Source organism: Cyprinus carpio, chromosome B8 (genome assembly GCF_018340385.1).
Source record: "Cyprinus carpio isolate SPL01 chromosome B8, ASM1834038v1, whole genome shotgun sequence".
In the NCBI taxonomy this organism is placed as follows: Eukaryota; Metazoa; Chordata; class Actinopteri; order Cypriniformes; family Cyprinidae; genus Cyprinus; species Cyprinus carpio.
The window spans coordinates 4,339,026-4,366,884 of NC_056604.1; the positions used below are offsets into that span (position 1 = coordinate 4,339,026).

General features: G+C 37.6%; 1 protein-coding gene across 2 annotated transcripts; it reads left to right on the top strand.

Moving 5' to 3' along the window:
- On the top strand, positions 1-27,859 carry LOC109094554 (leucine-rich repeat transmembrane neuronal protein 4-like). 2 transcript variants are annotated; one of them, XM_019108265.2, is made up of 3 exons: positions 1-405; positions 6,561-8,173; positions 23,930-27,859. In XM_019108265.2, the coding sequence occupies exons 1-3, from the start codon at positions 402-404 to the stop codon at positions 23,993-23,995; spliced, it is 1,683 nt and encodes a 560-aa protein (XP_018963810.2). In that variant the 5' UTR covers positions 1-401; the 3' UTR covers positions 23,996-27,859. The 2 variants fall into 2 exon arrangements, with proteins under 2 accessions (XP_018963810.2, XP_042585215.1); XM_042729281.1 differs by having other exon boundaries at positions 2-405; positions 6,561-8,223.

Here is a 27,859-nt window from a genome sequence, read left to right on the forward strand (position 1 = left end):
AATCGCTCGCAGCCCAACACTGTAACCGGCGGATGCAACACGTCCCTCAGACTCACCGGTGCTGAAGCTGCGCGCCTCCCGAAGATTCCAGCATCCCGCGTCCTTTCACAGCTACAGTATGGATCAAGATGCCTTTTATCGCCTGATAAACTTCTCTTCGTTTTGTTTTGTCGCTTTGCTCATCACGTTCGCATCATCTCGCGATTTAACATTCGTGGGAATCGGTAACCTGACACATCAACTTGGTTTTTGGTAGTTATGCTTGGCAGTTTGACTCTCGCGCAACTGCGCTCAATAAACTGACGCTTTTATTTAGTTGCACTTCAGCATCGCCAAAAAGCGCAGAGAGATTTCTGGAGTGAATCACCGTCTAAACACTCAGCTGGAGCAGAACCAGTGTCATGGGTAAGAACACGAAGCAAAGAAACATTTCTGTTGGTTTGCTAAACGAACATGTTCTCGCGTTTAAGTGCGTAATGGCATGACAAACAGTCTTACAACATTAGGAACGCATGCAAACCATTCAACTTGAATCATCTGTTGCAAATGCGACTGTGTCGTTTTGATGCGTTTGTTCATTATGGATTTGTGCGTGTGCGTTTGTTTTGCATGCATTTCGATGGACAATCAATTTCACCCTTCCTGATTTCAGTCATGCTCTTTTCCACCTTCCTGATCATTCATCACTAGAGACATGCATTTACTCAAACGCATTGTAATTTATAGTGAAACACGGAGCTGAAATGAAAAAGCGTTAATGATTCTGGACTTTTAAATATGAGCCTTTTTGTACAAAGCGAGTTTATCGTGCAATTCTAAATATATCAGCATAAGATGCAACAAATATATTAACAAAATCATCTCGTTTTCTTTTGTTTGTAGTTTTCTAATTATTATGGACACAGAAAACGGACAAATAATCTTTCTTCTTCTTTAGTGAGAAAATAACGCGCTGTTGCCCACAGTAACGCGTGCAGCAGTAGATGTGCGTACATCTATAAGGCTTGGTGCATTTATTTTATCACCATTATAGGAAAACGTCACCCTTTTACCTTTACTGGTTAATTATGTGCATTTATCACACATTAAAACCTATTTAGTTACATACAAAAATGCGACTTTTTCTTCGTCTCACATCTGCATGCAAAATAATAATTAAAATAGTGACCACAATCTTACTTTAGATATTTGCATGGCACACATCAAGACATCAACTTCCCAAAAGTATTTCCTTTCAACAACCCTATTAAATGCTCAGAAGCGCTTTATGATAAGTCTGAATTATATGGAAAGAGGCTTTAATTGGTCTCTTTCTGGCAGTTCAGTGGAAAATGATAGACCTTGCCTTTTGTGTCTTTGCATACTAGGCTTTACAATGTTACATTTCCTTGTGCTTCCCACTGAAATCCACAAGCACCTCAATCATCATTTGAATCAGTAGCCATGTTATAATCAATTAAGGCTGTGTACTAGAGAGCCTTCATCTGTGGACACTGCTGACTCTTTGTGCTGCTTCTGAATTAGGTACAAATAGACGTCTGTCCTGCAGTCACATAGATCACTAACTACTGTACTGTAAAACCAAAGCTCTGCGTGTTCCCCAGAAACATTGATGTCACATTTAGCTTCTTACACACAGATTTGATATTAGTTCCACAAATGCTTCCAAGTATGGGTTGAGCTTTATGTGATATCGTTAATCATTTAATTCAGAGACATAGTCAATTATAAACAAAAACCTGCTTAAAACCAAAATGTATGGCCATGGTTTGATCAGTTTGAGCTAAACCTGCTATTATGTTGAACCAAATGTTGGAAGAACTCCAAGCACCTATAAAAGGAGCATGTGAGGTCCTCCTACAGAAACTGCACCTGGAAACCAGAGAATTCCCATACATGGCATAATGTGCAGAGCTGCAGATCATCCTGTGATAAAATCTTTAACAAATACTCCATTTTGAGTCTCAGAGCTAAACAGTGTTAAATGAAGTATGTTGACATGAATAATTCATTTTCAAACCACAGATATGTTAATGTGAGTGAACACTTAATGTATGCCAGATGAGAAAACACCAGCTGATAACTGTATGCTCTATCAAGATTAATCTAACTTATTATTATTATTATCAAAATGCATTATCTTAAGGACTCCAGGGCAAAGAAGGGCTTTGCCCATATGGCACAAATCCAACTGCATTAAGAACATTTTGATATTCCAGTCATGCACGTCAAAGTAGCTTTAATAGAGTTAGCCATGACTGGTTACTTTGCCCAGACTGCAGAAGTAGCCACAACACAGTTTACTCACCTGGTAAACACTATAAAGTCAACATGTTTTACGTAATATGTTTCTATTTTTATTATTAGTAGTAGTACCAATACTACTACAGATTAATCCATGAATGTTATAATGTTAAATAAAATTAATTAATTAAGAATAAATAAATAAATAAATAAATACATACATACATAGCAATCATAATTTTTCATTAAAATGTAAGATCTCATTCTGCATCTGGAACAACTTTCCTTTTGTCTTATGTCACTTAGACTTTAATGCTAACCAATAGTCAAGTATAGTTATTTAAGCATACTGTAGTTTTATGTTACTGACAAAAAGGTACAAAAGCTGGGGTGGCTAAAGGGTGCATAATATGTACTTTAGAAGGTACATATTAGTACCTTTTGTAAAGGTACTGCCCCAGTGACAGCTTTTTTGTCCAAGAGTGTTTGTAATGTGCAGCCTATGTAATTATAAAATAAACAATGACAGCAAGGATTTGAAAAAGCAGTTTTTCAACTGGGATAAGTAGAGATGCTCTGGAGTGAACTTGACCTTCACGCCTCCACATCCCTGTCCTCAAAGCCTCCTCAAAAGTGAGTGTTTCAGGAGGGGAGTAGTCCTTCAAACCCACTGTAATCTCACATTATGACTCTATTTTACTATGAAATGCCCACTTTAAACCCTAAAATCATAAAATCAAGTCTCACCCTTTTGTGGCATTGGATATGCTGTTTACACTCCTGAAACAAAACAGGTTTCTGAAAAAGAGCAATTCACAGTGCAATCAAGATATATTTTCCATAAGAATGTATGCTCTCTGGGATTTGAACCCACGTCCTTGGCGTTGACTGCAACAGTTGAGCTATAGTAATTGCACTGAGAACAGATGGGGTTGAATGCTTGTTAATTTCAGCTTCATCACTGACAAAAAATAATGAAATTCTCAGAACCACAATGTTTTCACCTTTTCCTCAGGCAAGGTTTAGTTTGCTCTCCCCTATGGCTCTTGACAAGGCTTGTATTTCAATCAGATCCATTTTTCTTATGATCGAATGACACACAATAGACTCAAATTAGGATTAGCAATGCCCTTAAACGTTAAACTCTGAGGACACAGAGAAAAAGGCATTACAAAAGCACAGCTAACTCCTTGCGAGGAGAGTCCACTGGGAAGGAAAGTCCCTGTGGACAGTCAGCCTGAAAACAGGAGACTTTAATAGATCTCATTGGAAAGTGTTGGGAACTCGTTCTGTGGACTGGGAATTGATGCTCGAGTGGAAGTTAATCTACCACAAAGCATGACATCAAGCAACATCCTTCAAAGTTTAAACTAGGGCTGTCAATCGACATGAATTAATTGCATGATATCCCATTTAATTAGTCATTTTCAAATTGATTGCATTTATCAATATTAAGAAAATCTCCCAAATGAAGATAATGCATTCATTAAAAGTAATAATTGTACTAAATTCAATTGACAGCTCTAATTTGAACACAAATGCCTCTCTAGAGTAACTCTTGACCTTTCTCCATCCAGTGCATTTCTAGCTGTGTTGGTTAGTTGTTCTTTGGATAAAAAAAAAAAAAAAAAAAAAAACAGGCCCTTCTGCTAGCAACAACGATCAAAATAATCTTGTGTACCTGAAGAATTGGATAAATGTGGCCTGTCTGCTACATTTTGCGTTATTTGGTTTGTTACCCTGCTACATTATTTCTTAAACCCTCATGGCATTTATCTTGTTTCTTAATCATCTCCTGCTGAGTCCGGTCTGGGTATTACTCTCCATGTCAGGGTAATGGAACACTGCAGCATTCATTTGAAATATCAACTTGTCTTTTTGCCAAGGGAGATGGCAGCCCTCGTTCTCTCAGCCTCTCTCCTCTTCCTGATGTCGAAGGGCCTGTTAATGGCCTTCTGAACCACAGAAACATGGACACGAGTGTCTCAAATGTCAATTAGTTTTCTTTGGGCTCCTCAAAAAAAATCTGTCTGTTAAAATGTGGTGGTGACACAGGTGAAAAGTTCACAGTTCCACAGTAAATTATTCATGTCATCTTGTGCATCCATCAGATCACAAATATGGCCTTTATAGTGAGACACTGAGGTAAAAGACAGGGAGCAGCAAAAGATGAAGCAATGTTTGCAACCTGTTTTACTTCCATAATGTGATACATTTCAGGCAGGTAGGTAGGTAGGTACAGTAGATACAGTATAGATCTATACTGTAATTTTTTTTTTTCAATTTACTTTATTATTATTATTATTATTATTATTATTAATAAAAATTCCATTTTTTCCAATATTAATTTTTGTTAATTTAAACAAATTATTAGAAAATATTTCTATTTTGAATAAATGTTGTTCTTTTTAACTTTTTATTCATATTCAAATGTATCACAGGTTCCAAAATGTTTCCAACATTGATAATAAATCAGCATATTAGAATGATTTCTGATGGATCATGTGACACTTATGGCTGATGAAAATTCAGCTTTGCATCATAGAAATAAATGTAAAATTTTAGAGTATATTAAAATAGAAAACCATTATTTTAAATTGTAATGATATTGCACTGTTTTTCTGTATTTTTGATCAAATAAATGCAGCAGCTTCATGAGCAAAAAAACATTAAAAATCTTACTGATCCCAGACTTTTGAACAGCAGTGTATAAACCTGAGGCATAACGTATTACATTTTGATGAAACATTACAAACACAAATTAAGACCAGGATTGTCTTAATGTAAACGGATCAATGTTGAGTTCAAGTAACCTAATTCAATAAAATCAAAAATACTGTACTGTAACATGCGAATATTCAGGAAAGCACAACAGAGCTTCAAAAAAAAAAAAAAAAAAAAAAAACTCACCCTCCATTACGAACACATCTGGCAGCTATGCTTTTAAAAACATCCTTATCTGCTCTCGATTTTAAACAGTTAAGTGAGAGGAAAACATTACGTGAATAAGCTCTGCAAATCTTTGGCCTCTAATGACTCTCAAAGGTTTAATTTGCTCATTGATTTCTTTAACAGCCAGACGTGGAGATTGATTGCTAAGGTTCACATGCAGCCTTCTTTTGGATGATGTTTTTTCCTGTTGTACCAGTTTAATAACAAGCAGTAGAAAATGTACCAAATCCATCGAGTAGCCGACTGCTCATGAATTATCCTTGAGGAAAACCCATCCATATCTCAGTGGGAGCACTGCTCTCATCGAATTTTTTGTCCCCAATTAAAAGAATGTGCAGTATTAATGGGTCATATAATTACTTATAAAATGTTGTCTTCCTTTTATATAAAAGCCGGTAGGGAATAGAGCCAGCTTGCTTGGTTGCGAAGTCTCATGTTGGAAGAATTACCACATTCTTATGGGTCTTTATCCATTAAGACCATGTCGCTAATGATCTCTGCTGCTAAGGGAAGCGACGTGGTCTCAATGCCATCTCTCTGTTCCAGTAACTAGTCAGCGGGAGATGGGTGACTGCCCTTTAGCCACAGGATGAAACATATTTACTGCCCCAATAGGACACTATTATATTAAATTGATGACTGTGTAAACCATTTGGTATGCCCCATTGCTGTTGCACATCTCTTCTTGTTAAAGCATCAACGCAAAGCAGCAGAACAGTGGGAAACTTATTTGTCATGTGTTACTTGCTAATGATACAAACAAACTTTGAGACGGATGACCCTTATGTTGCCTTTCTCTCATACTTAATTTAGCGTGAAGCCTAAGATGCATTCAGTATTCGGCTGCTTTGAGCTACATAGATTGTGAATGATATTTTTAATCTGCAACATTAGTTAAACCTTTTGAGGGGGTGTACGAGAAACGGCGAACTGTTCCGTGCATATGTTAGATGTATGCTGATTAGCTCCACTCTGATAAGTGGATCTCATTGATTTCCATTCATTTAAAACACCCTCTTCGCTTCCCACTTGATTCCATTTTGGCTAAAACCAGGGTACATTAAAAGGTGTAGCTCTAAATGATAGATAATTCTGCTCGAATTCTCATATTCAATTAGAGGGTCCCCAGTGCAATTTTTTTTTTTTTTTAGATTTCATGCATTATGTCTTAATAGCTTGAAAACACTCGGCACACTCTACAGGATGTTCCCCATCCATCACAGTCATGAATCGTTTTCCTTGATGTTAAAGATGAGGCTGTGCATAACGGATGAGCACACCCATTCTGTCACTTGCAAACCTGTGCTCTCTAGGATGAATACTAAAACTGACCTCAAATGTTGTCTGTCTGTGTCTCTCCACAGGGCCCTTACTCTGGGAAGGGCGCCTGTCATGTTTTCTTCTCCATGCTTCTGTTCTCCTGCTGCTCAGCAAGGGGGAGCGGATGTGCCCTGTGAGTTGCCGCTGCGAAGGCAAGATTGTTTACTGCGAGTCTGGCGCCTTTCAAGACGTCCCGGAGAACATCTCTTTAGGGTGCCAGGGTCTATCCCTGAGGTACAACAGCCTCTTGTTGTTGCTACCTTACCAGTTTGCTCACCTCAACCAGCTGGTCTGGCTCTACCTGGACCACAATTCCATCAGCGTAGTTGATAGACTGGCTTTCCAGGGACTTCGCAGGCTAAAGGAACTAATCCTAAGCTCTAACAAGATTGCACAGTTGCAAAATGGCACCTTTGAGACTGTCCCAAACCTTCGCAACCTTGACCTGGCCTACAACCAGCTAAAGGACTTGATGCCGGGGCATTTTCATGGACTACGCAAGCTTCAGAATCTTCACCTGCGATCAAACAACATCAAAAGCATCCCTGTCCGTACTTTTATGGAATGTCGAAGCCTGGAGTTTCTAGATTTGGGTTACAATCGCCTACGGACTATAACTCGTACAACCTTTCTGGGACTGCTCAGGCTGACGGAACTTCACCTTGAACACAATCAATTTTCCAGGATTAACTTTTTCCTATTTCCACGCCTCTTGAATCTGCAGGCTCTTTATCTGCAATGGAATCGCATACGTTCGGTTGTCCAAGGTTTGCCTTGGACTTGGCACACTTTACAGAAATTGGATCTATCAGGCAACGAGATTCAAGTTTTGGATCCGGCTATTTTTAGGTGTCTGCCCAACTTGCATACACTCAATCTGGAGTCTAACAAGATAAGCAACGTGTCCCAGGAAGTTGTTTCATCGTGGATCTCCATTAGCACTATCAACCTGGCAGGAAACATATGGGACTGTAGCTCTAGTATCTGCCCTCTGGTGTCTTGGCTGAGAAACTTCAGGGGAACTAGAGATGCCAGCATTATTTGCAGCACTCCCAAATCCCTTCAGGGAGAAAGAGTCATGGACGCAGTGAGGAACAACTCGGTGTGCGAGGAGATATTCACCGTGGAGCCGACCACGGAATTAACTCTTCTTTTGACTACAACTACGACAACTCTTTATGTAACAAAGCCACCCACAACCACCACTACAACCCCACGCACCACAACTAAACATCTTTCTCAAGTTACCCACGTACAAAGAGTCACCCCAAAGGTTTTATTCCCTGTTCAGTCCAACAACGAATTCCTACCACCCCTATCGGTAACACCTAGCAGCCTACCCTTCACCCCCGAACCTGAGTTTGAGCATATGACCTTCCACAAGATCATCGCCGGCAGCGTTGCCCTATTTCTCTCTGTGTCTTTAATCCTATTAGTGATTTACGTGTCGTGGCGACGATACCCCAACAGCATGAGGCAACTCCAGCAGCACTCCATTAGACGCAAGCGCAGGAAAAAGACTCAAGAGCCTGAGCACAACATCAACTCTCAACTTCAAGAGTATTACCTAAGCTACAACCATGCCAATGCCGAGACCATGGACTCTTTGGTTAACGGGGCGTGCACCTGCACCATCTCGGGCTCCAGAGAGTGCGAGGTATGACCTACCACTAAAAAAAACGCATTCTCTGCACCAGGGAGTCTGAGGTAAACTTTTTATGAGCATGACTGCCCGTAAACCTTCTCTCCTTATTCCTGTTGCTCCTTTGAATCACATCTTTCAAATGCTCACATTTAATTGCATGAGTAGAGGAATGGTTCACTTAAAAGCAAAAATTCTCTCATTAGTCACTCACCAAGTCATTCCAAACATACTGTTAACTGTTTTCCATAGTTCTCTAAAGGAGAAATGTGAAGAATCTTCACACAAAGACTTTTTCATACAGCAATAGTTCAGTGACCACGTCAATCATGCTGTAAAAAGGACAGCCCCTTCCCCTCATGAAATTAGAATAAATATAATCTGACTATATTTCAGATCTTTAGCTTGAGAGTAGAACAAGTCATATGAACTTTTATGGTTTGAATAAATGAATGGTCAATGGAAAAAATAAAAACTTAAGATTCTCCTTTCATGTTCTACTGAACAAATAACAGTATAAAAGTTTAGAAAGAGTAAACCGCTCATATAAGATTTTGAACAGTCAACAGCCCTTATGATCAACACTGAACAGGACGTTAGTCACTATTATAAAAAGTATACAAGTAGGAGGCACTTTAAAGGACTGAGGCTGCTCAGTGAAAATTAAATGTGTCTTAGTGTGGCAGGTAATGGAGTAGCTCCCTGCAGTATACTTTTCTACCCACCGTCTACCCGTCTATCTGCTCATGAGAAAGTCTCTTAACCTGCAAGAGGCCAATCAATCAAGGTCAATCACGTTGATTAAATAAATAAAATCACACAACCTCCTCCTTCAAATGCAAAAGTCATACTACTAGACATCACCTGAGCCTCTAAATAAGTAAATAACAATAATTCCCTTTTTGTTGCTGTATGGTTTTAAGTGAACTATTCCTTTGAGTTGGAGTTGTCAGAGACGTGGCACGCTGGGGAGTGCATGTGTTCAACAGGACACAGGTTTAAATTCTGCTACCTTGGTATACACTATACATTAAGTAATGTTTGAAAGTTGTAAACAAGTTCATCCTTTGACCCATCGTAGTATTTTATTTGATTTTACAACCCGTAAGAGCTTTTCAACCAGCTCTATAATTTTCTTTTGATGGTTTCCCTCAATTAAACCTAATTCATAGCTAACAATCCTAGCAGAGTAGTGTCATCTGTAGTTGCCTCACAGAAACGAAGCATTCTTGACACGAAACAACACTCACAATGACATTATTGTGAGTCATTATTATAAGCCTTGTGTTTATCATGGAACGAGAAGGAACTGAAACAGCGTTCAGTAATTATGGACTTAAAATATGGAGCTTTATTTTACAAAGCATTGTTTTTATTTTTTTTCTAGACGCATTATGCTGCATGACTACATGCCCTTTACCAGTACCAGCTGTTGGAAATCAATGTACATATTCATGTTTTCCATCACCTTCAATTATTGCCTAGTCTTTTAACTCCTGCTTGGGGCTGCTACATTGTTTATTTGATCACATCTTTGGAGCTCTGTGTTATAATGGGTCATCACGTATTCAGTTTTGACATTTAATGAGCGGGGTACTCATTTATGCTTCTTATTATTTATCTTTCTTTCTCTTGTTTGTGTCAAATTGACTCTGGTCTCTCTTATCATTTTGGGTGATGCAAAATGATTAAAAGTACCCTCATAAAAGCTTTTACAAACCTAACCAGATAATGCATGACATTTTTAATGGGGGAGATACACGCCTTAATTGTACCCAATTTGACTTTCTGTCCCACCCCAAGAGAAAAGCACAGCAATAGTAGGTCAGACTAGATGAGATGTGAGGTTGCAAGCATCTATCAAATCCTCACTGTATTTTCAGGCTGAAATATTTTTCTACATGTGTTGCATCTGGCTTCAACTGATGGGCCGTATTGAAAGGGTCACAGAAAGCAGGGGGGAAATGCACATTAGGCTTATCAATTTAAGTGAATGTGCATTTAGTCTGATTAATTATTTTTAAATGTTACACAATTTATCATGCCCTCTAATATTTATGTTAACTCCGTAAAAAGGTATTTTCTCATGTTTTTGTGAGTCTGCTTAAAAGCACTTAAAAACCAAATGTAAATGTGAAATACAATGCAACAGCCAAATGTGTATGAAGACCAATAAATAAATTAGCAAACAAAATATGTCAATGCAGATGAGTGGATCCTACACAAATAGCTGTGAAGACTCCATTGTAAAGTTTGTTTAACTATAGGTCAGTTATACACTTTATTCCCATATAACTGAATATCAGCCTACATGTATTTAACAATATATGGACTTCTAAAGCCACTTTTTGTTTATTAAATGCTTCGTAATGCTAATTTTAATGTGATGACTTCTCAACAGATATTTGCAATCGATTCTGATTAATTTGATGGATTAATTGGCATAATTGATTTAATTAAATTAATTAGCAGGCATAAAAATGGATTTGCAGCCATAATAATAAGCCACTAACCACATAATCTCGCATAGTTCGTACAGAGCAATAAACAGGCTTATTAAAAGGAAGTGTGAGGGGGTCCCTTTCAATCAAAACTATGGTAATTTGGGACAATTTCATCTGTACATGACAATATAGCCAAATTACACAGATGCCAGTATGGGAATATGCATGAACACACACATACACCAAACTATACAAGGTAAATGTCTGCTGAAAGCATAAAACCTTTGCATTTCAAAAGACAATTACACTAACCAAAACAGTGAATCGTCCTATTCCTATCGTATTCTTGATGTCTAATGCAGGGAAACCAGCTGAGAGCCACTGCCTTGACTCGTGTCACCATAATGATGAAAGCGACGCTACTGGCTTGTCTCCAAGTGCTGAAGTGTGACATTCAGAGAATGTCACATTTTAGAGTGCCTGATAGTTTCATAAAGATGTCAATCATCTTCCCACCAGTCTCGAAAGCTTCCAAATTATAGAAATATACAGTGTGGCATATGCTTATGTGCATCCTGCTGAAGGCATTTAGAGCTTATATTATCCCTCAGGGACCAATAAATGACATGACTCATCTCTCCATCCACTTAAAAAAAAAAAAAAGTCTGTTTTTTTTAAAGGAGGCTTGAGTATTTTAGGATCAGTACTGTACTTGTTATGAAACTGATTTGTAACACCATAAGCAGAATAAATTTTGCATTTGCATAAACATCAGTTTTGCATGCTGTTCTTATGCTAATTATTCAGTCAATCTCCTGTACAGTTGACAGTTCCCAATTCAAAACCAGCTGTTGTCGTTTTATGATTTGATTCATTAGGACAACCTGGTGGAGCATGCATCTTGAATTTGAAAGGCATAAACACTGTATGTCAAGCTCTGCTTTAACCTGTACTTCAGTACTGTGACTAACTTTTCCAATCTTCTGGTGACCCTAATACTGGAGATTGTTTTTCTAGCCTATCAGTGGCACTTCCACCTCAGCTTCACATGTCTAATCTCAGCATGAAATTGCTCTTTTTTTTTCATCCCTGCTGAAGGTTCCTTAGTGGATACTTGCTGCTTGTTTGCTTCTACTGCTGATAAGGATACATTGCCTCCAGAACCATGAAGTAAAATGCACTTGGAGTTGCAATTTTGAGTACATTTTTTAGACTGAATTGAGACTTTCTTCATAGAAAACTGAAGGTCCGATTTCAAGCAAAGCATATATGCAGGGGCGTGTCTAGAGCATTTTAAATGGGGTGGCCAGTCTGGGGCACTGGCTCAAAAGAGGGTGGCCGGGGGTGGAGGTGGGGGGGGGTTATGGTTTGCGGCACGATGTATGTTAAAATACATCGTGTATACACTCACTAAACAAAGAGTGACAGCTTTTTTTTAGTGGTAATGAGCACTCTTTGCAAATTTTCTAGTCTATGATCCATTTAAAATGTAGAACTTTGTTTTTCAGCCACACACACGTTGCAAAGTTTCGGGAATGACATCTGCATATTTATGTGGGATTCACTCTCGAAGTAGCAGTGATTGACACAATGATGACCAAAGCAATAGACAGGAGAAAATATGTGAAAATGGGCATTAAGACTAGAGCACCCTCACTAATTTTAGAAGCACCCTCAGTGATTATTTCTGGAACCTGGTTAATACGCTTTTATTGCAAAACTATATACAAAAACAACTGCACTTAAAAAAACAATTGAATAAATGCATATTTATAAGTTAAGCACCTAACTAAAATAAGTAGGCTATTAATAAAATAAATAACTAAAGAAGGCTGACTATAATCAGCTTGCTTCCATTTAATGAGATAAGCCTACTCCTCATCTGAATTAGAAAAAAAGCGCTTCTAGTCTTCAGTGATGCAAAAACGTTTGCGCATACATGTAATATCTGAGCAAAAGCAGGACCAATTCATAGAAGAACAATATATATCTAAAAGCACACATCCAGTTTTGTGTGAGTGAAGGAAATCCACTTGCGAGTGGAAATTCGTGCTCGCGCATTACATGGATCACGTAACATTATGCGCTCTCGATATCTGTCAAATATCACGCTATAGAAACCGCCTAAAATTAAGTATAAAGAGAGAGAAGAAAGCGGCCCTAGGCAACTACACATGCCAGGATCCGCCACTGCCAGATGCAGTTAGAAATTTACTAAAAACAAGTCTATCGCAAGACATCTGGTGGGGGGGGGTCACCTGGGGTGGCCAGCCAAATTTCAGGGGGGGCCGGTGCCACCCCTGGCCACCACATAGACACGCCTCTGCATATATGCAGTAGGTTGTCACAACAAGACTTTTCTAGAACAAAAAGTTTTTCACTGAGTAAATCTCACAAAGCTGAGAAAATATATTTTGCATAAAGAAAGTTAAGCATATTTTAGAACAATTTGCATTGTATTTTTTTTTTTTAATGAAAATTAGACATTTATACACAACAGTCTTTTTACCATAAAGCATTGTGAAGTTGTATTTTTGATTTTTTTAATTCCCATAACTTTATTAAAAGCACATAAAAAAAAAAAATAAAAATTAAACATAAAAAATTATTTATTGATATATATAACTACTACAACATATATATATATATATATTATTAAAAGCACAGATACAAAAAAAACATTACTTTTGCATGCAGAAAATTATTTATTGATTTATATAATTACTATACTATTATATATTACTATGTCTACTATATATTTTTATTCAGCATTAATAAGCAATAATGTGTATAAATACTTTACAACCCACAAATAAAATGTTATAAGTAATTTAATAATTTTCTTCATCCAAAATAAAATGCCTCTCTTTTAGTCTCTCTCTCACTCTATATATGTAAACTTTCAATTTAAAAATACTGGCATATTGATCAAAAGAAATCTGTGTGAGCAGGTCTATTTTGATAGTGTGACTGGCTCAGGCTGATCATTTAGACAACAGCAGTATCAATTAAGTGATAACTCCATCACTTCCTGCAACAAAACAGGCCTAATGATAATTACTTTAAATATGCACTCCAAATTAAAATGCACACGGCTCTTCCCAGGAGTAAGCCAAGGACGCTGTTTACACAGGCGTCACATTTATTAGCAATTTTAAAACAACAGGCTAAATGGATGAGATACAAAAGGCGAGGTGTATTAATAGACAGCAGTTGGCACATTTTTTAGAGGCTGCGGCATTTTCCAAGGGAGAAAGCAATGCGTGTTTTGTGTCAGGAGCCTGCAGACTGACAGATCAGAGTGAAGATGCAAATTTTATGTTTATGTGCATTACATGCGAAATGGATTCCACTGCAAGGTGAAGAGGGATGTGTTTCATGAGCTGTGAATAATCAAATCAGATAGATCAATGTAAATTAAAAAAAAAAGTGTTTCTTTATCATATTTAAAAAGTAATTACTGTAAAATCTGCAATTGTGTTTGGTGACTCATAACTGTCATATAAAATGTGTAGCATTCTGAGGAATATTAAGTGTCTTCACGTTGTTGTATCCTGAAGAAGCCATTCATATCACCTCAGAGGTTTGCGTATCGTGTGAGAAAGATAAAACATTACACAGATAATTCTACGCTGTGCTTCCGTCCTTCCTCCTGAGTCTCACACTCTTTGCATAAGACGCACAATCCTTGTATTTACTTAAAGTCAACATGAAATCCAACCTGACTCCAATGACTTCCTTATTATTATAAAATTTAATATGAATCATAAAAATGATTCAATATATGTAATTGCGAAGAAAAAAATCAAGTTTAGAATTGGTCAGGGTTTTTTATGTTAAGGCTTTATTTATTTGATCAAAAATACAGAAAAAACAGTAAAAATGTGAAAGAGTATATATTTATAAGAAATATATTTGAATATATTAAAATGTAATTTATTCCTGTGATGCAAAGCTGATTTTTTCAGCAACATTTTAAACTTTTTTTTTTGTCCAGTAACCACAAATTTAGGAAGAAACTGTCTGACTGTAAAAACTACAAACCACGGTTAATTTTGTTTATACGTACTGATTAGGGGTGTTTATCTGAAAAAGTTCACACCACAATGATAGCCCAATCATTTAAACACTGTAATTGCACAGCAGTGGCAGTCTGTGACTGCTTCTAAATAATCACAGAAATTTGCAGAACTGTGTGCAGACTTTTCAATTAGAATTTTTATCCGTCTAAAAGTAGTCAGTGGTGATTATTTCACAGACACAACCCAGAAAAAGAGCAGTTCTGCTTTGAGGATATCTACTTCACTTGCCAACAACTCTCTCAAATAAAACTCAGAGCATCGTTCAAATGTGTGATGCAACTTATCTGTAAAACTTTATCAATACATGTTTATTGAATCTTTTTATTTTTCTTTCAGAGTAACTGCACTGAACAAAAGAAAAAAAGACTTCCGTTTGTTTTGTTTTCCAGTACAACATGTAAACATAACAAAAGAAAATGAAAGCAAAAGCATGTAGCCTTGAAAAACTAAATGACTTAAAGGAATAGTTCACCCAAAAATGAAGATCAAGTCATCATTTACTCACCCTGCGTTGTTCTCATTTTTCTAATAGCACCCCCCCCCCACACACACACACAATAAGCTCTGTGCTGTTACTTTTGATGCAAAAATTTTATCACAATATTCAAATAATAAATACCGTTTAGATGCTGTTTAATATGGAGTGACGAGAAGTGGCACCGCAAAGCACGTGAACTGATCATCCCCTCCGCTTTAATAAAGTAGAAATAGACCTAATTATGTACTTGTGAAGTCAGTATTATAATGTTATTATTATGAAACATTCATTGAGTGTAATTTAAGTGTTTACATACAAATCAGTTCAATTTAACCATCAATATTATAATAATATAGTACCAACTGACTCTCATGTAGCTATATATATTTTATAGCATTAGTTAGTTTTTTTTTTCCTTTTTCCTTGAGACAAAAATAATTATTGATTTCTCACAACTTGTGTGTTTTTCCTTGGCGAATTGGAGTGAATTGCAGTGCTAATAGAGTCTTGCACACAGACCAACAGCCAAGGTCAGGATTTTTTGGCTGTCATAAAAACCTGACGGATTTATTCAAACATAAATTAAATACTGAATATTACATAAATGCAACAAATGAAATTCTCTTGAACTGAGGCACTGCAATCTGTCACTCCGCATTAAACAGCACCTAAATGGTATTTATTGTTTGGATATTGTAATAAAATGGACAGAATTTGAAATACAGTATGAAACTTTGTTCCATATCAAAAGTAGCAATACAGTTAAATAATACAGTAAACTTCAGATTGTTTTTCACCAAACATATAGGCCTACACCCATAACACTTGAAATGTATGACACATTTAGCATGGGAGCCTTCTGTGATACTTCTACATCTGTTTTTTTTTTTTTTTTTACTTTTTTACTTTTGCATCAAAGCTTAATGCCAGGGTTGCCTGGTATGTTTTTCTTCTTCATTTTTTTTCTCCATTAGTTAAAGATAGACACTTAGTGCCCTGTCTGCTGAAAGCGGCTGCCCTCTCGAGCTGTGGCATATGTGCATATGCACACACACACACACACTCTCACAGTGTGACAGCAGAGGTGTAGAGCTAAAGGGACGGTTGAACTCAGGGGGTCAGAAGAAGTCTTCCCTTATTAGAGAAATCCATTGGCACAATCGCTTCATAACTGCCCTTGCGGTCTCCTCTCTCTCTCTCAACACTCTTTAAGGAGTGAGAGAGGAAATTAAAGTGAGCAGAGAAGCATAGAGCAGAATCCATCTTGGATTAAAGGTGCAGATTAAAAACAAACTGTGCGGCAGGATGTTAATGCTATTTATATCACACCATGATGAGACTTCATCAAAGAAAGGAAGAATTTTGCCTGATCCCTCGACCCAGTGGCTAATTAAACAGAAAGGTAATTTTCGTATTTGCAGTTCTTCTCCTTTAGTTTTCTTTCTTCTGTTAAGCACAAATGGAAAACTTAATTCTGAATGTCTAATACGCTCTTTTCCATTCAATAAAAAAGAATGGGGATAGATGCTGGCTAAAGGCTAAAAAACAGAATAAAGCCACCATTAAAATTGGCAATACACTGCATTTCAAATCATTTGAAGTCATATAACAGCTAGCTGGGGCTTCTATGGTGCTTTTACTGTCATTTTTTGAGTTCAGCGGGCCTAAAGTATCCACATTAACTTTAATTGCATGAAAAAGCCAAGCTAGGACAAAGTGTTTTTGTGTTCCGCAGACGAAATAAGGATTCTATGGCCAAATTTAAGCTGAATTACTTCTCTAGAGCTAAAACACTTCACCCCGTGCAGTATACAAGAGCAAATTATGTTGAACACTGTTACTGTAAAACATCAGATGTTGAGAAAACTCAAAAACTTCAGGTATCAACTTAAATTTAGCCTGTGCTTCCATCAAATAATACAAGAAGTTCTATGAATTTAAAGTTAAGCAAAAAGATTATGTAATAGTTATGTAGAACTTTCTTAGCTTTTCTTGTTGAGTAAACAGAAAAGGTTAATTTGGTTAATTCTGCTGTTAATTCTGGAAAATAAATATGTTATTGTAAGTGCCCATACATCGACAAAAAATACAAATTATTCAAGTGTATTAGTTGGACCCTCACCACCAAACGAGTTAAAATCGAGTTTGTCTAACAAAATGAAAGATAGATTTTTTTTTTTTTTTTTTTTTTTTTTACAGTTCAACTTAACCTTAAGTAATATCAACTTTTGCCTGTTAAATACAAAAGAAGGAAAAAAAAAATGTTGGTAACCAAACAGTTGCTGGTAGCCATTGACTTGTCAATGGGTGCCAGCAAGTATTTGGGCACCAACATTCTTCAAAAAAATTATTTTTGTGTTCAACAGACAAAATAAACTCAGGTTTGGAACAACACGAGAGTGAGTAAATGTTGACAGTTTTCATTTTGGGGTGACCTATCTCTTTAAAAGTGACCGACTAGGCCAAAATCTTACAATTAACTAATACCTAAAAAAAAAAAAAAAAAAAAAAAAAAAATTCTTGCTACGTTACACATTATATTAAACTCTTACTCACTGTTAGTAGGCAGTATGCACAGAATACTGCACAGTATGCAGCACACTAGTATTCCCTTACACACATAGCCAGCTTTCACATCCAAGCAGCACTGAAGAAACAGAATCAGAGTCTAATCAGCAAGTAAAAGAGGAGTCTTTCCTGCAGAGAGCTTTGAATATACATCGTAAAAAGGTCAAAATTCTCCCTCAGTTATCAGCACGCCTGCAATTGTGGAACTTATTTAACTTGATTTTGGTTATTCACAGCTAACAAGCTGTTCTTCTACTTTTTGCCCTCTTTCATAATGTACAAAGGGGCACTTAAAAGCGCAGTTAAAATTTTTCTTGAAATTTCCCCTCTAAGAATGTCACAGGAGCCTGAAGATATTACCATTCCTCCCTGCAGATGCCTGTCTATTTTTTTTTTCTGCAATCACCAACATTTGACATATTAAAGTCACTCTCCTGCTAGTAATAGAGACAATTATACAGATCCAAACTCCTACGACCCCTCTGGGTGTGCATCTGCATACTGCCTTCACAGCCGTCAAAAAGGAAATTGTTGCATGACCTACATGTTCATTTCACGCCGCAGTTTTACCCATTTCCATGTTACCTGATGGGAGTACGAGTGAATGCTGTGAGTGGGCGTGTAAATGCTGTGTGCACATATATGCAATCACCTCTGGGATCCGATTCAAATTGGAATAATGCAAAAATAAACTAGGTACAAATAAGGTCTGATTGCACATGCATTTTTTTCTTGCCACATTCTGTTGTTGGAATTCCTCTGACATCCTTTCCCAAAGGAAAGTAAAAGAATTTCCATTGTTACACATCTCTTTAAATGTTCTACATCTGTCAGGCTCTATAGACCTTAGAAGTATCCTAGAAGTAGTCTATATGACTTGAGCAGTATATTCCAAATCTTCTGAAACTACACGATGCTGTGATCGTATGGCTCCATTGTTGAATCTGGGCACAAACACAGGCTAGATGAAAGTTTTAGAGTGTTTTCTTTGCACAAGCTCATCTGACTTCATAAGGCTGTGCAAGGCATTAGCATGAAAGAGTTATATTTACCCATTTTTGATGCCCAATTTGAGCATTATTAACTGTCATTGTGTAGCTATGAACTGCGTGAAGATAGGATTTTTAACATTTGTGCATTTTTAAAATTACATGTCCAAACAATGAATTACATTTTTTGGGTGAGATGTTCCTTTAACCTCATGAAGCCTACTGTATCATATGAAAAAATGCAAATATGCAAATTTCTAATGGTCAAAAACCTGTTCTAACCATCTTCTACATGCCTTCTGTCATCTGATTGATGATTCATTCTTTCTTAGCAAGTAAAGGGCCTTTTAGTAGTACATAATAAGTTTACTTGATCGTCCATACATTATTTTTTAGAAAATATGAGAACCAAATATGATTAATCAGACTTTTTTTGCCCACAAAATATAAAAAAATGAGTTTGATCATTTAAGCATTGAAATATCAATTAAGACATATTAATGATATTCATGTGCATTTTTAATACAAGTAGTCTGCTACACTGTTATAAAGTAGTCATATAAATATCAGTAACTGCACCAAATTGTATATTGTTGCTCAGTTTGGGCCTCTGAATGAAATTAGGTGGTTTTCCTCCTCAGGTATGAGCTCCACATTCTCCTATTGTAGGAGCCATAAAAGCCTTAATATGATACACAATAAAAACACATATCTCAGATTTTCTCCTATGTAACAATGAGCTTAAAATAAAGTGCAAGTGGAGACATTCAAGTTGCAAGACTAATGTAAGTATAAAGTGCTTCTCTAAAACACTGTGGCAGAAATCACAACTGAATTTCGACACAAACAACAACACAGAATACAAAATCTCTCTCCTCTAGAGGGGAATGTCTCAAACTGTGCTCAGATTTGCCTAGAAAAATCTGCAATTAGAAGTCAGAGATAAATTCAATTATTTCTCACAAGAGCAAATAATCTAAGCTGCTATGCACATTCAATACGGTTACTGTATTTCAACTGTTGAGAATTTGTATTTTTCCAAAGGGATTTTAGCAGAAACATCTGAGGCATATTGACATATCAAATGACTAATACATAACAAAATATTCCATAAGACTCCCGAGCTATGAAAGTAATAACCTTTCAATTTTCTCTCACTTGTGTTAGACTCACTCCAGTCGTCTGCCACATTATATGAAATGTGTTCCAACCTGGCGAAGTGTTGATGTTGACGTTTTTATTTGTCATCATAACAATTTATGTGGCCCATCAGTTAATTTGCATCACCGCATGACTCATGATTCTATTGTACAGGCGGAGAGGTGGAGTGGCCATCAAGATTTATATGCTTGCACATTTATGTGTCGCAGCGTTAGGCTCGCTTCTCTTAGAGCTGCTGTCCTCTATTCACAATCCACCGCAATTCAGGCCTGATAAATCAAAGCCAAGTTTGCATACAAACACACACACACAAATTAACACACATGAGTGCAGACGTGTGCTGAAAGGGTAGTTAGGTAGTACAGAGGCAGATTTATAATGATGGCATTATGGTAAGTGTTATTTTGTACAGAAATGATCACCTCTGATGGACAGGCTCATTTAGAGTCTCTGAGGAAGACTAATCAACGATAAGGTGAGCGCTATCCATTCTCCGTCTGGAAAACTCTACTGCAGGACTGATGAGGTGCAAATTAAAAAGCCATTAGAGAAGCATCTCCCACCGCGGTGAAAAGAGTTCTCAGGGTAGCGGTTATCTGAGGTCTGAGTGATTTATAACAATCGAGAAATCTCAAAACTCAAGATCAAAAGAAAACACAACTGGAGTCGAGGTTTAGCAATAAACACACTGACGTGCTGCCGTGGTGCTTCTAAAGGCAAATAGAGTTTAAATCTGGCTCACAACATTTAGTTCCCCCATTATCATTCTCATTACGTCCTATCTTTATAAAAGTGTTTTTAAAAAAAGCCAAACGTAAACTACAGCTAGCTAGAACAACAGCTTGAACTAGCTAGCTAGTTAAAAATAGCTAAACAAAATAGAATGACAGATAGCTAGAATGATTATAAAAAGCTACCTAGAATGATGGCCTACTAGAACAAGAGCTAAAATGACTGACGCTAGCTAGAACAATGAGTAGATAGCTAGAATATAGTTAACTAGGACAATAGCAAGAATGATAGTTAGCTAGAACGACAGCTAGAACTATAGCTAGTTAGTTAAATAGCAAGCTAAAACAATAGCTAGAAGGACAGCTAGCTAGAATGATAGCTATAACGCTGGGCAGATAGCTAGCTAGAGCAATAGATCGGTAGACAGTAGAACGATATCTAGATAAATGCTAGCAAGAATGAATAACAGCTAACTAGAACAATAGCTAACTAGAACAAGAGCAAGAATGATACAGCTAAAACTGTAGATCAGTAGACAGATAGCTAGAAAAATAGCTACCTAGAATAATAACTAAAACAGAAGCTAGAAGAATTTCTAGACAGAGAGGTAGCTAGAACAATGGCTAGATTGCTAGCTGAAATGAGTTAACTTCAACAAGAGGAAGAATGATAGCTAGCTAGAATGACATAGATAGCTAGAACAATAAATAGAACCTTAGATTAACAGACAGACAGACAGATAGACAGATAGACGGATAGATAGGTTAAAATGCAAAGAAAACTAAAGAACTGGATGTTCCCTTATGTATGCATGCTGTGTTTGCATAATGTCAACATGACCTTGAGTGATTCTTTTAAAGGTTTCATTAATAATCATAGTTTCATTAGTTTTTTTTTTTTTTTAACAGTACATACTGTTCATTGTTCATTTAGATTAAAAAAGATTTGGTACTAAACTTTATCTTGCAGTGAGTTTCATACACACCTACACAGTATTTGAATTTTATTTTTTGTTATTGCACTAAAAGCTTACAGTGTGAATAGAATGTTATGGGAATGACAGACTGGGCACAGAAGAATTATACAAATACATATTTATTTTGCCTTCAAAAAGATATGCAACAAACATACAGTACAACCAGTGACAATAATGACTCTTCTGTTCTCGTTCTTTTCTATTTAATCAGTCTGTATTAAACAGACTGTAATACTAGCTGGATGTTCATTCGACATCAACTCAATAGAGAGTTATGCTTTAAAGAAACGATGATTTTGATTCCTGTATTTTTATTACATTATTATATATACTATAATTCCCATTCCCAGTCGCCACTTTAATCTGGGCTGATAAGCCCCAATATACTTGACTTGCTGTCTATGAAAATAAAACCTCTATCTTCCTTTTTAACGCCAATGGCTATTTACACAAAGTGTAACAGAATATTAAACCAGCATATACAGTTTGCATCTAATGTAAATAGCAACACATAGTGTCCTTTTCAGACAAAGCGCAAATAGACGTGCCACTCACACAGTGTAAATTGAAGTGGAAAGCTATTGTACTTAGCATACATCGCCTAAGGAGTGGTAGGTGGAGGAAAAACAGCTTTTTCAGTAATTCAATGTCAGTTATTTGCACTTAGTGTGAATAGATATTGCCTTTTCTAATTTCCTTGATCACGTCAACATTTTCCGCTCATTATGCATGTATGTTTCCTGCCCACAGCCATTTCTAGTGTTATAATGTTAACTAAATAGTGTGACGGGACGAGCCAACGACAGACACAGTGGGCGTGGCGTCAGGCCTCGGAGAGGTTTTTATTTAACAGAAAAACCAAAACAAGGGGGAATAAAGTGTCCAAAAGGGGAACAGTGTCCAAAACAACAGGGAATCTGGTGTCCTCGTCGTGCTGCGGGGTTCGTGGGGGTCTGGCAGTGTTCATGGAGGAAGGGTCCAGGTAAGGGGCGGAGTCCGGCGGCCGCACGCGCTCCCCTCTTCGGTCCGGGGCGCGAGGGGCGGCGGCTTCTTCTAGCGGCTTCATCCTCCTCGCTGGCCGCGGCGCTTGCAGGGGATGGATGGCCCGGCATCCTGGCCCGACGGCCGTGTAGACGGGTGCGGTTCTCGACCGGACCGCGGGTCCGGCAGCTCACGTCTCTGGTGGCGCGGGCGTCCCTCAACGCACCCTTCCTGGACCCACGAGGACACCAGTGTGCATGCACGGGGAAAGAGACCGGTCTCCCCGAGGAGAGGCGCGTTGGGCTTTTAAACAGCGGCGGTGATGAGGCTCCATTTCCTTCAGGTGTGCCCCATCACACGCCGCCAGCCCTGACTCGTCCAGCGCCCCTCCTCTCTCCCACACCCACTCCTATCGGGAGCCTGGTGAAGGGCGGCGATTTAGGACGGGGTGCCGGTGATTATCAGGGAGGAGGCAGCTGACTCGCCACAATAGGTAATTCAAAGGCATGCCTTAGCTGTACCCTACTTACAACTTCTACAAACTGAATCCTACTCCGTCCACTTTGCGAGATATGATATATGATTTATTCATAAGCTCAATAATTATGACTCTCCGTGGAGCCCTGCGATTGAGAGATTAGACCCCTACTGTTTTTGTGTCTTCACAGAGAATAAAGATCATATATTCAACTAACACTGCGAAATAAAAACAGCATGTAAACTCCTCTGTTTGGCACATAATTACACAAAAAATATTGTTGGCTGGATGAAAGGACATTTTTAAGCAGAGAACAAACTTGTATTTCTGAGATGACACAGAGATTGTAGATGATTTGCATGCATGTGGTAACTCCAATTTAATGCAAAACTGCGATTTGTGCGCAGCTTCTTTTCCAGAAGGGATCATTTTAATTTAACCTGTTTTAAACATGAAGAGCTGTTCACAGCACAGGTTACTCTCTACATGAAGATGAGTGAGTGCAAAACATGTTTATGCGCATTAAGTGAACCGCTCATCTTGCGAACGTGCCGTGTAGAAGGTAATTGGAAAATGACATGCTTTTTAAACATGTTTCTGGCTGCAGGAAGAAAGATACCAAATATATAATTGTGACAGTTAATTGATTCTTCAACCAGAGTCAAAGAAGTTTAGCTCGATTAAAAGCAGAGCATTATTTCCACAAGAAACGTCATCTAGGGAACGCTATCAAATTAAACACATTTGAAAGCTAATTTGTTTGGATGCATTGAGTCTGGGTGTAAACAACATGCTAAGTGCATTCCAATTGTGCTGGAAAAGTGCCCGATACAATGCTATATTTGTCGTGTAAATCTAATGTATTTTTACTTGTTTTCACAGAATGCATACACGTATCCCAGACCACTGCCAGGGGCCTGGATGGGAGACATATCCACAATTCACTGAGGGGCCCGTGAGAAATTGCACCACTGCCCATTATGATTTGCAGCGGCTCAGATAAAGCCTTTCCTGGATTTTGCTTCAGCGCTGAGAATTTTCCAACACAAAAGGAGAAAGAATTAGGCTGAATGGGTGGCACACATCCTCAACCCCTCATTTTGGACTCTTTTAAATGTGGAGCAAGCGGATACGGCATCAATTTGACACCCCCCCCATACTCGAGTCAAACCGGTTTGGTTTTTACTTCAACCAACAATAAACATCCTCCACAATGGGGCTTGCAAGCACGCAAAGCAAATCCATCCGTAATGAACCAGCGAAATGTTTCTCGACGCTGCCATTGTTGCTGTATGATAGCTACTACCTGCTCTCTCCAAGGAATCGACGCCCACCGTCCAATCTCCCATCCTGTTCATCCTTTTGTGTTGTGTAGTGATGTGACAAACTATTCATGCCGAACCATCAGAAACGTCTCTCGTGATCAGTGGACGGTAATTGCTCAATTGAGCACAACCCACGAGGAGGTTTCTGAGGACTACATAACAACAGAAGATATTTTTGAATGCTGTGAAAACATCATGAAGAAAAGCCTGTTTGCAAGGACTGTAACCTCACCACGAGTTCCCACTGTGATTTGATTTCAACCCTGGCTGACCTTGGACACACCACGGGAGAGTTGAATTGTGGGTATCGTATGTGTCGTGAATGTGCTTTTTTGTTCTCCATTTAAAGCTGGAATTTCCACTTTGCCTGGATTTTTAGGAGTCCTTTCTCTTTGTTCAGACAGAAAAGTTAGCTGACTACTTTTGTATGAGCACCCGAATGTGATGAATCAAAGAGAGATCGACTTCATGTTTTTGAAACTCTTGCATCCGGATGCCTTTTTGTCGCTTGACATCTGATCATCACTCTGGACGTTTTCTCTCAACACCATCTTTATTTTGTACTGCAAATTTGGCATGGCATAAAACAGTGGTTCTCAACTATTGGGCTGCAGGTCTGTTCTGATCAGGGTCATAGACACCTAATAAAACGCAGCTAACCATATAATCATTCATAGGTGAGACAGCAAAATAAATGCTTTTGTTTTTGGCGTCAAAGATGTGTGCAATCCAGCTCTACAGTATTTCGGCACGAATTCATCCACTAGACAGAATGAGAAGCCAAAAATGAAAAGGCTGCATGACATAATCCTCAAAAACCACGAGCAAACTACTAAACGTGAGGAAAATATGACCCACACTACATTAAATATGGGTTCACAGGGTTTGTGTCGACCACAATGTGTTTTATATGGTGAATTTTTGTCTGTTTAGGGCATCGTGCTTTAGAAACCAAAATAGCTAGCTTTTGTCATGTTAATAATTTAGTATATTGTTGGGTCTTAGCATTTCTTGAAAATAGTATTATTACATTTTAATGTTTGAATTTAGGGACATTTTTTACTTTTTGTACTGTAAATAATTTGGGTATCATGTCGAGTCACCACTTAATTTCCGATGCAAAATCTGGGTCCTGTTGAGACTTCAAACCTTTCTCAGATCTTCACACTTGGATGACCATAATACATTCATCATGTAACTAAATGCAACCAGTACATCAATGAATGAATGCAAACGGACAGAAAGTCACGGGAAAGATTCTGCACACCCACTGCCATCTGTCCAAAAGCATCCAAAAGCCCCTCTTGATTGTTGTATAATCATTATAATTACATCCATCATAACTGGTTAACATATATGCAGCTGTTTTTTTTCAGCCAGTAACAAGCTGAATGAGAACTAAAACTGCCAAAGCAGAACAAATGGTTATTGCTTTTAGTCAAAGCTATTAGCTAAAGAGAGCTGGATTTAAGTTGGAGTATACTCGCTCTTAAAAATAAAGGTTTGTTATTGGCATTGATGCGTCAGTGAAGAACCTTAAACTTCCTTGGAAAATTTCCATAAAAGGTCCTTTATAGTGAAATAAGGTTATTCAGATTATTAATATGGTACCACTAAGGGGAAAAATTGCTCATTTAAGAACTTTTACCTGAAAGGTTCTTTGGAGAACCCAAATGGTTCAATGACATCACTATTAAAAACTCCTTTTGAAACCTTTATTTTTAAGACTGTAGAATCTTTACATTCCACAAAACGTTTTTTTTATAGTGGAAAAAGGTTCTGTAGTTTATTAAAATGTTTTTCACAGTAAGAAAATAATTAAGAACTGTTACATGAAAGGTTCTTTGAGGAACCAAAATTATTCTTTAAATGGCATTGTGACACACAAAAACAAATAATAATAATTTTGGAACCTTTATTATTAAGAGCGTAAATGGATACCTTTGCTAAAAATGTGATGTTTTCACATGTAAAACTGACCAGCCAGCGTGTTGCTAAGGTGTACTAAATGGTTTCAGTACAATGCTATGGTGTTCTGGGTTATTAACCCCAATTCATGAAGGCCCACATGCAAGTCTCTATGGTATTTTGATCTTTACATTAAAGGCTTAGGTCCTTTCTTCAATATCTGAGGGAATTTTTGGCCTGTTTGATCACCTGCCAGGCAGAAATCATAAGTCAGATCACTTAGAAAACTAACAGCACGTCTCTCCTCAACAAGCTGCGTGATTTGTGGTATCTCATGCCCAAAGTACAAACGCTGAGGATGAGCCACAAATGGATGAGTCACGCACAAAACCAGCTCTTAATTCTGAGCAATAGTGAGTTAGGTTTGCCTATGCAAACTCCTCTGAGAAAAGATGTAAAACAAACCACTGAATTGTGTGCCATCATGTGTCCTTGTGAGAAATGGCCACCCTTAAAGTCTCATGTTATCAGATCTTCTTAGGGAGGGCTGCGTCTGCCAAGAACACACAATCTATCAATGTCACTGCAGGGATGGTATGACTGTGGGGGTTTCTGTGCAATTTACTTAGTAACATTTCACATCCTCTTGAAGAACAAGCCAAATAATTCACAGATTTCAGATTAGGAGGACAGCTCGCCCCGATTTATTGATTTTTTTAGAAATCCTTTAGTCAGAGGTATAATAAAAATAACTAAAAAGGCCGTCTTGGTTGTTTAATCATGCCTCTCGGTTTAAAGAATGATGAAGTGTCTTCATACCTCCCAAGAAATGACTGGTCAAATTAAAAAGATTTTTTCCCATAGTTCTCTGAAGCCTTTCACATGTTTATATGCTCAGTATGCATGCACATTTCTGTTAGCCATCCACTTTTCAGTGTGCTCAACAACCTTGGGTTTCTAAAGCAAAACTAGGCTGATGGGGAAAACGCAAATGATGCAATTTGCTTCTCTAAGAGACCTCTATTAGCTGAACATGTTCAAGGCTCTGTACCATTATGACTGAACTGAAGTAGACAGATGGTGAAGGTGTAAATACTGATTTGCATTTTGAGCTCATGTGTGAAAAGGGTCAAGGACAAATTGCCCAGTTTTGCTCTCTCCTGAATTGTCCTAAATTTGAGGACATGTCTTTTGAGTAAAAATAGGATTTTCAAAGCATAGTTGTTCTTTATGTTCTTACTAAAACATAGCAATGTTGTGAAGTTACATTCTGTCTTTATCTTTATAAAGCTAGAAATCCAACAGAACCAGAAAACTCCATTTGTTGATGTTTTGAACTTAATTGAACTTTGAACAGAATTTTTCTGTTTCCATGTTATCTGTTGATTTTTCCATCATTGGCTCACATTTAAAAACAATTGAAGCCACGATAATGAAAAGCAAATCATAAAAGAAGAGTTCACCCAAAACTGAAAAATTACTCACCCTCAAGCAATCTAACATGAAATATTTTTTTTCTTTTTTCTTCAGAACAGATTTGGATAAATTTAGCATTACATCACACCAATGGATTCTTTAA

Bases quoted from the DNA above. Each gene is read 5' to 3' on its own strand.
- LOC109094554 (XM_019108265.2), top strand. The intron at 8,174-23,929 runs GTATGACCTACC...TTGTTTTCACAG, and splicing joins CGGGCTCCAGAGAGTGCGAG to AATGCATACACGTATCCCAG.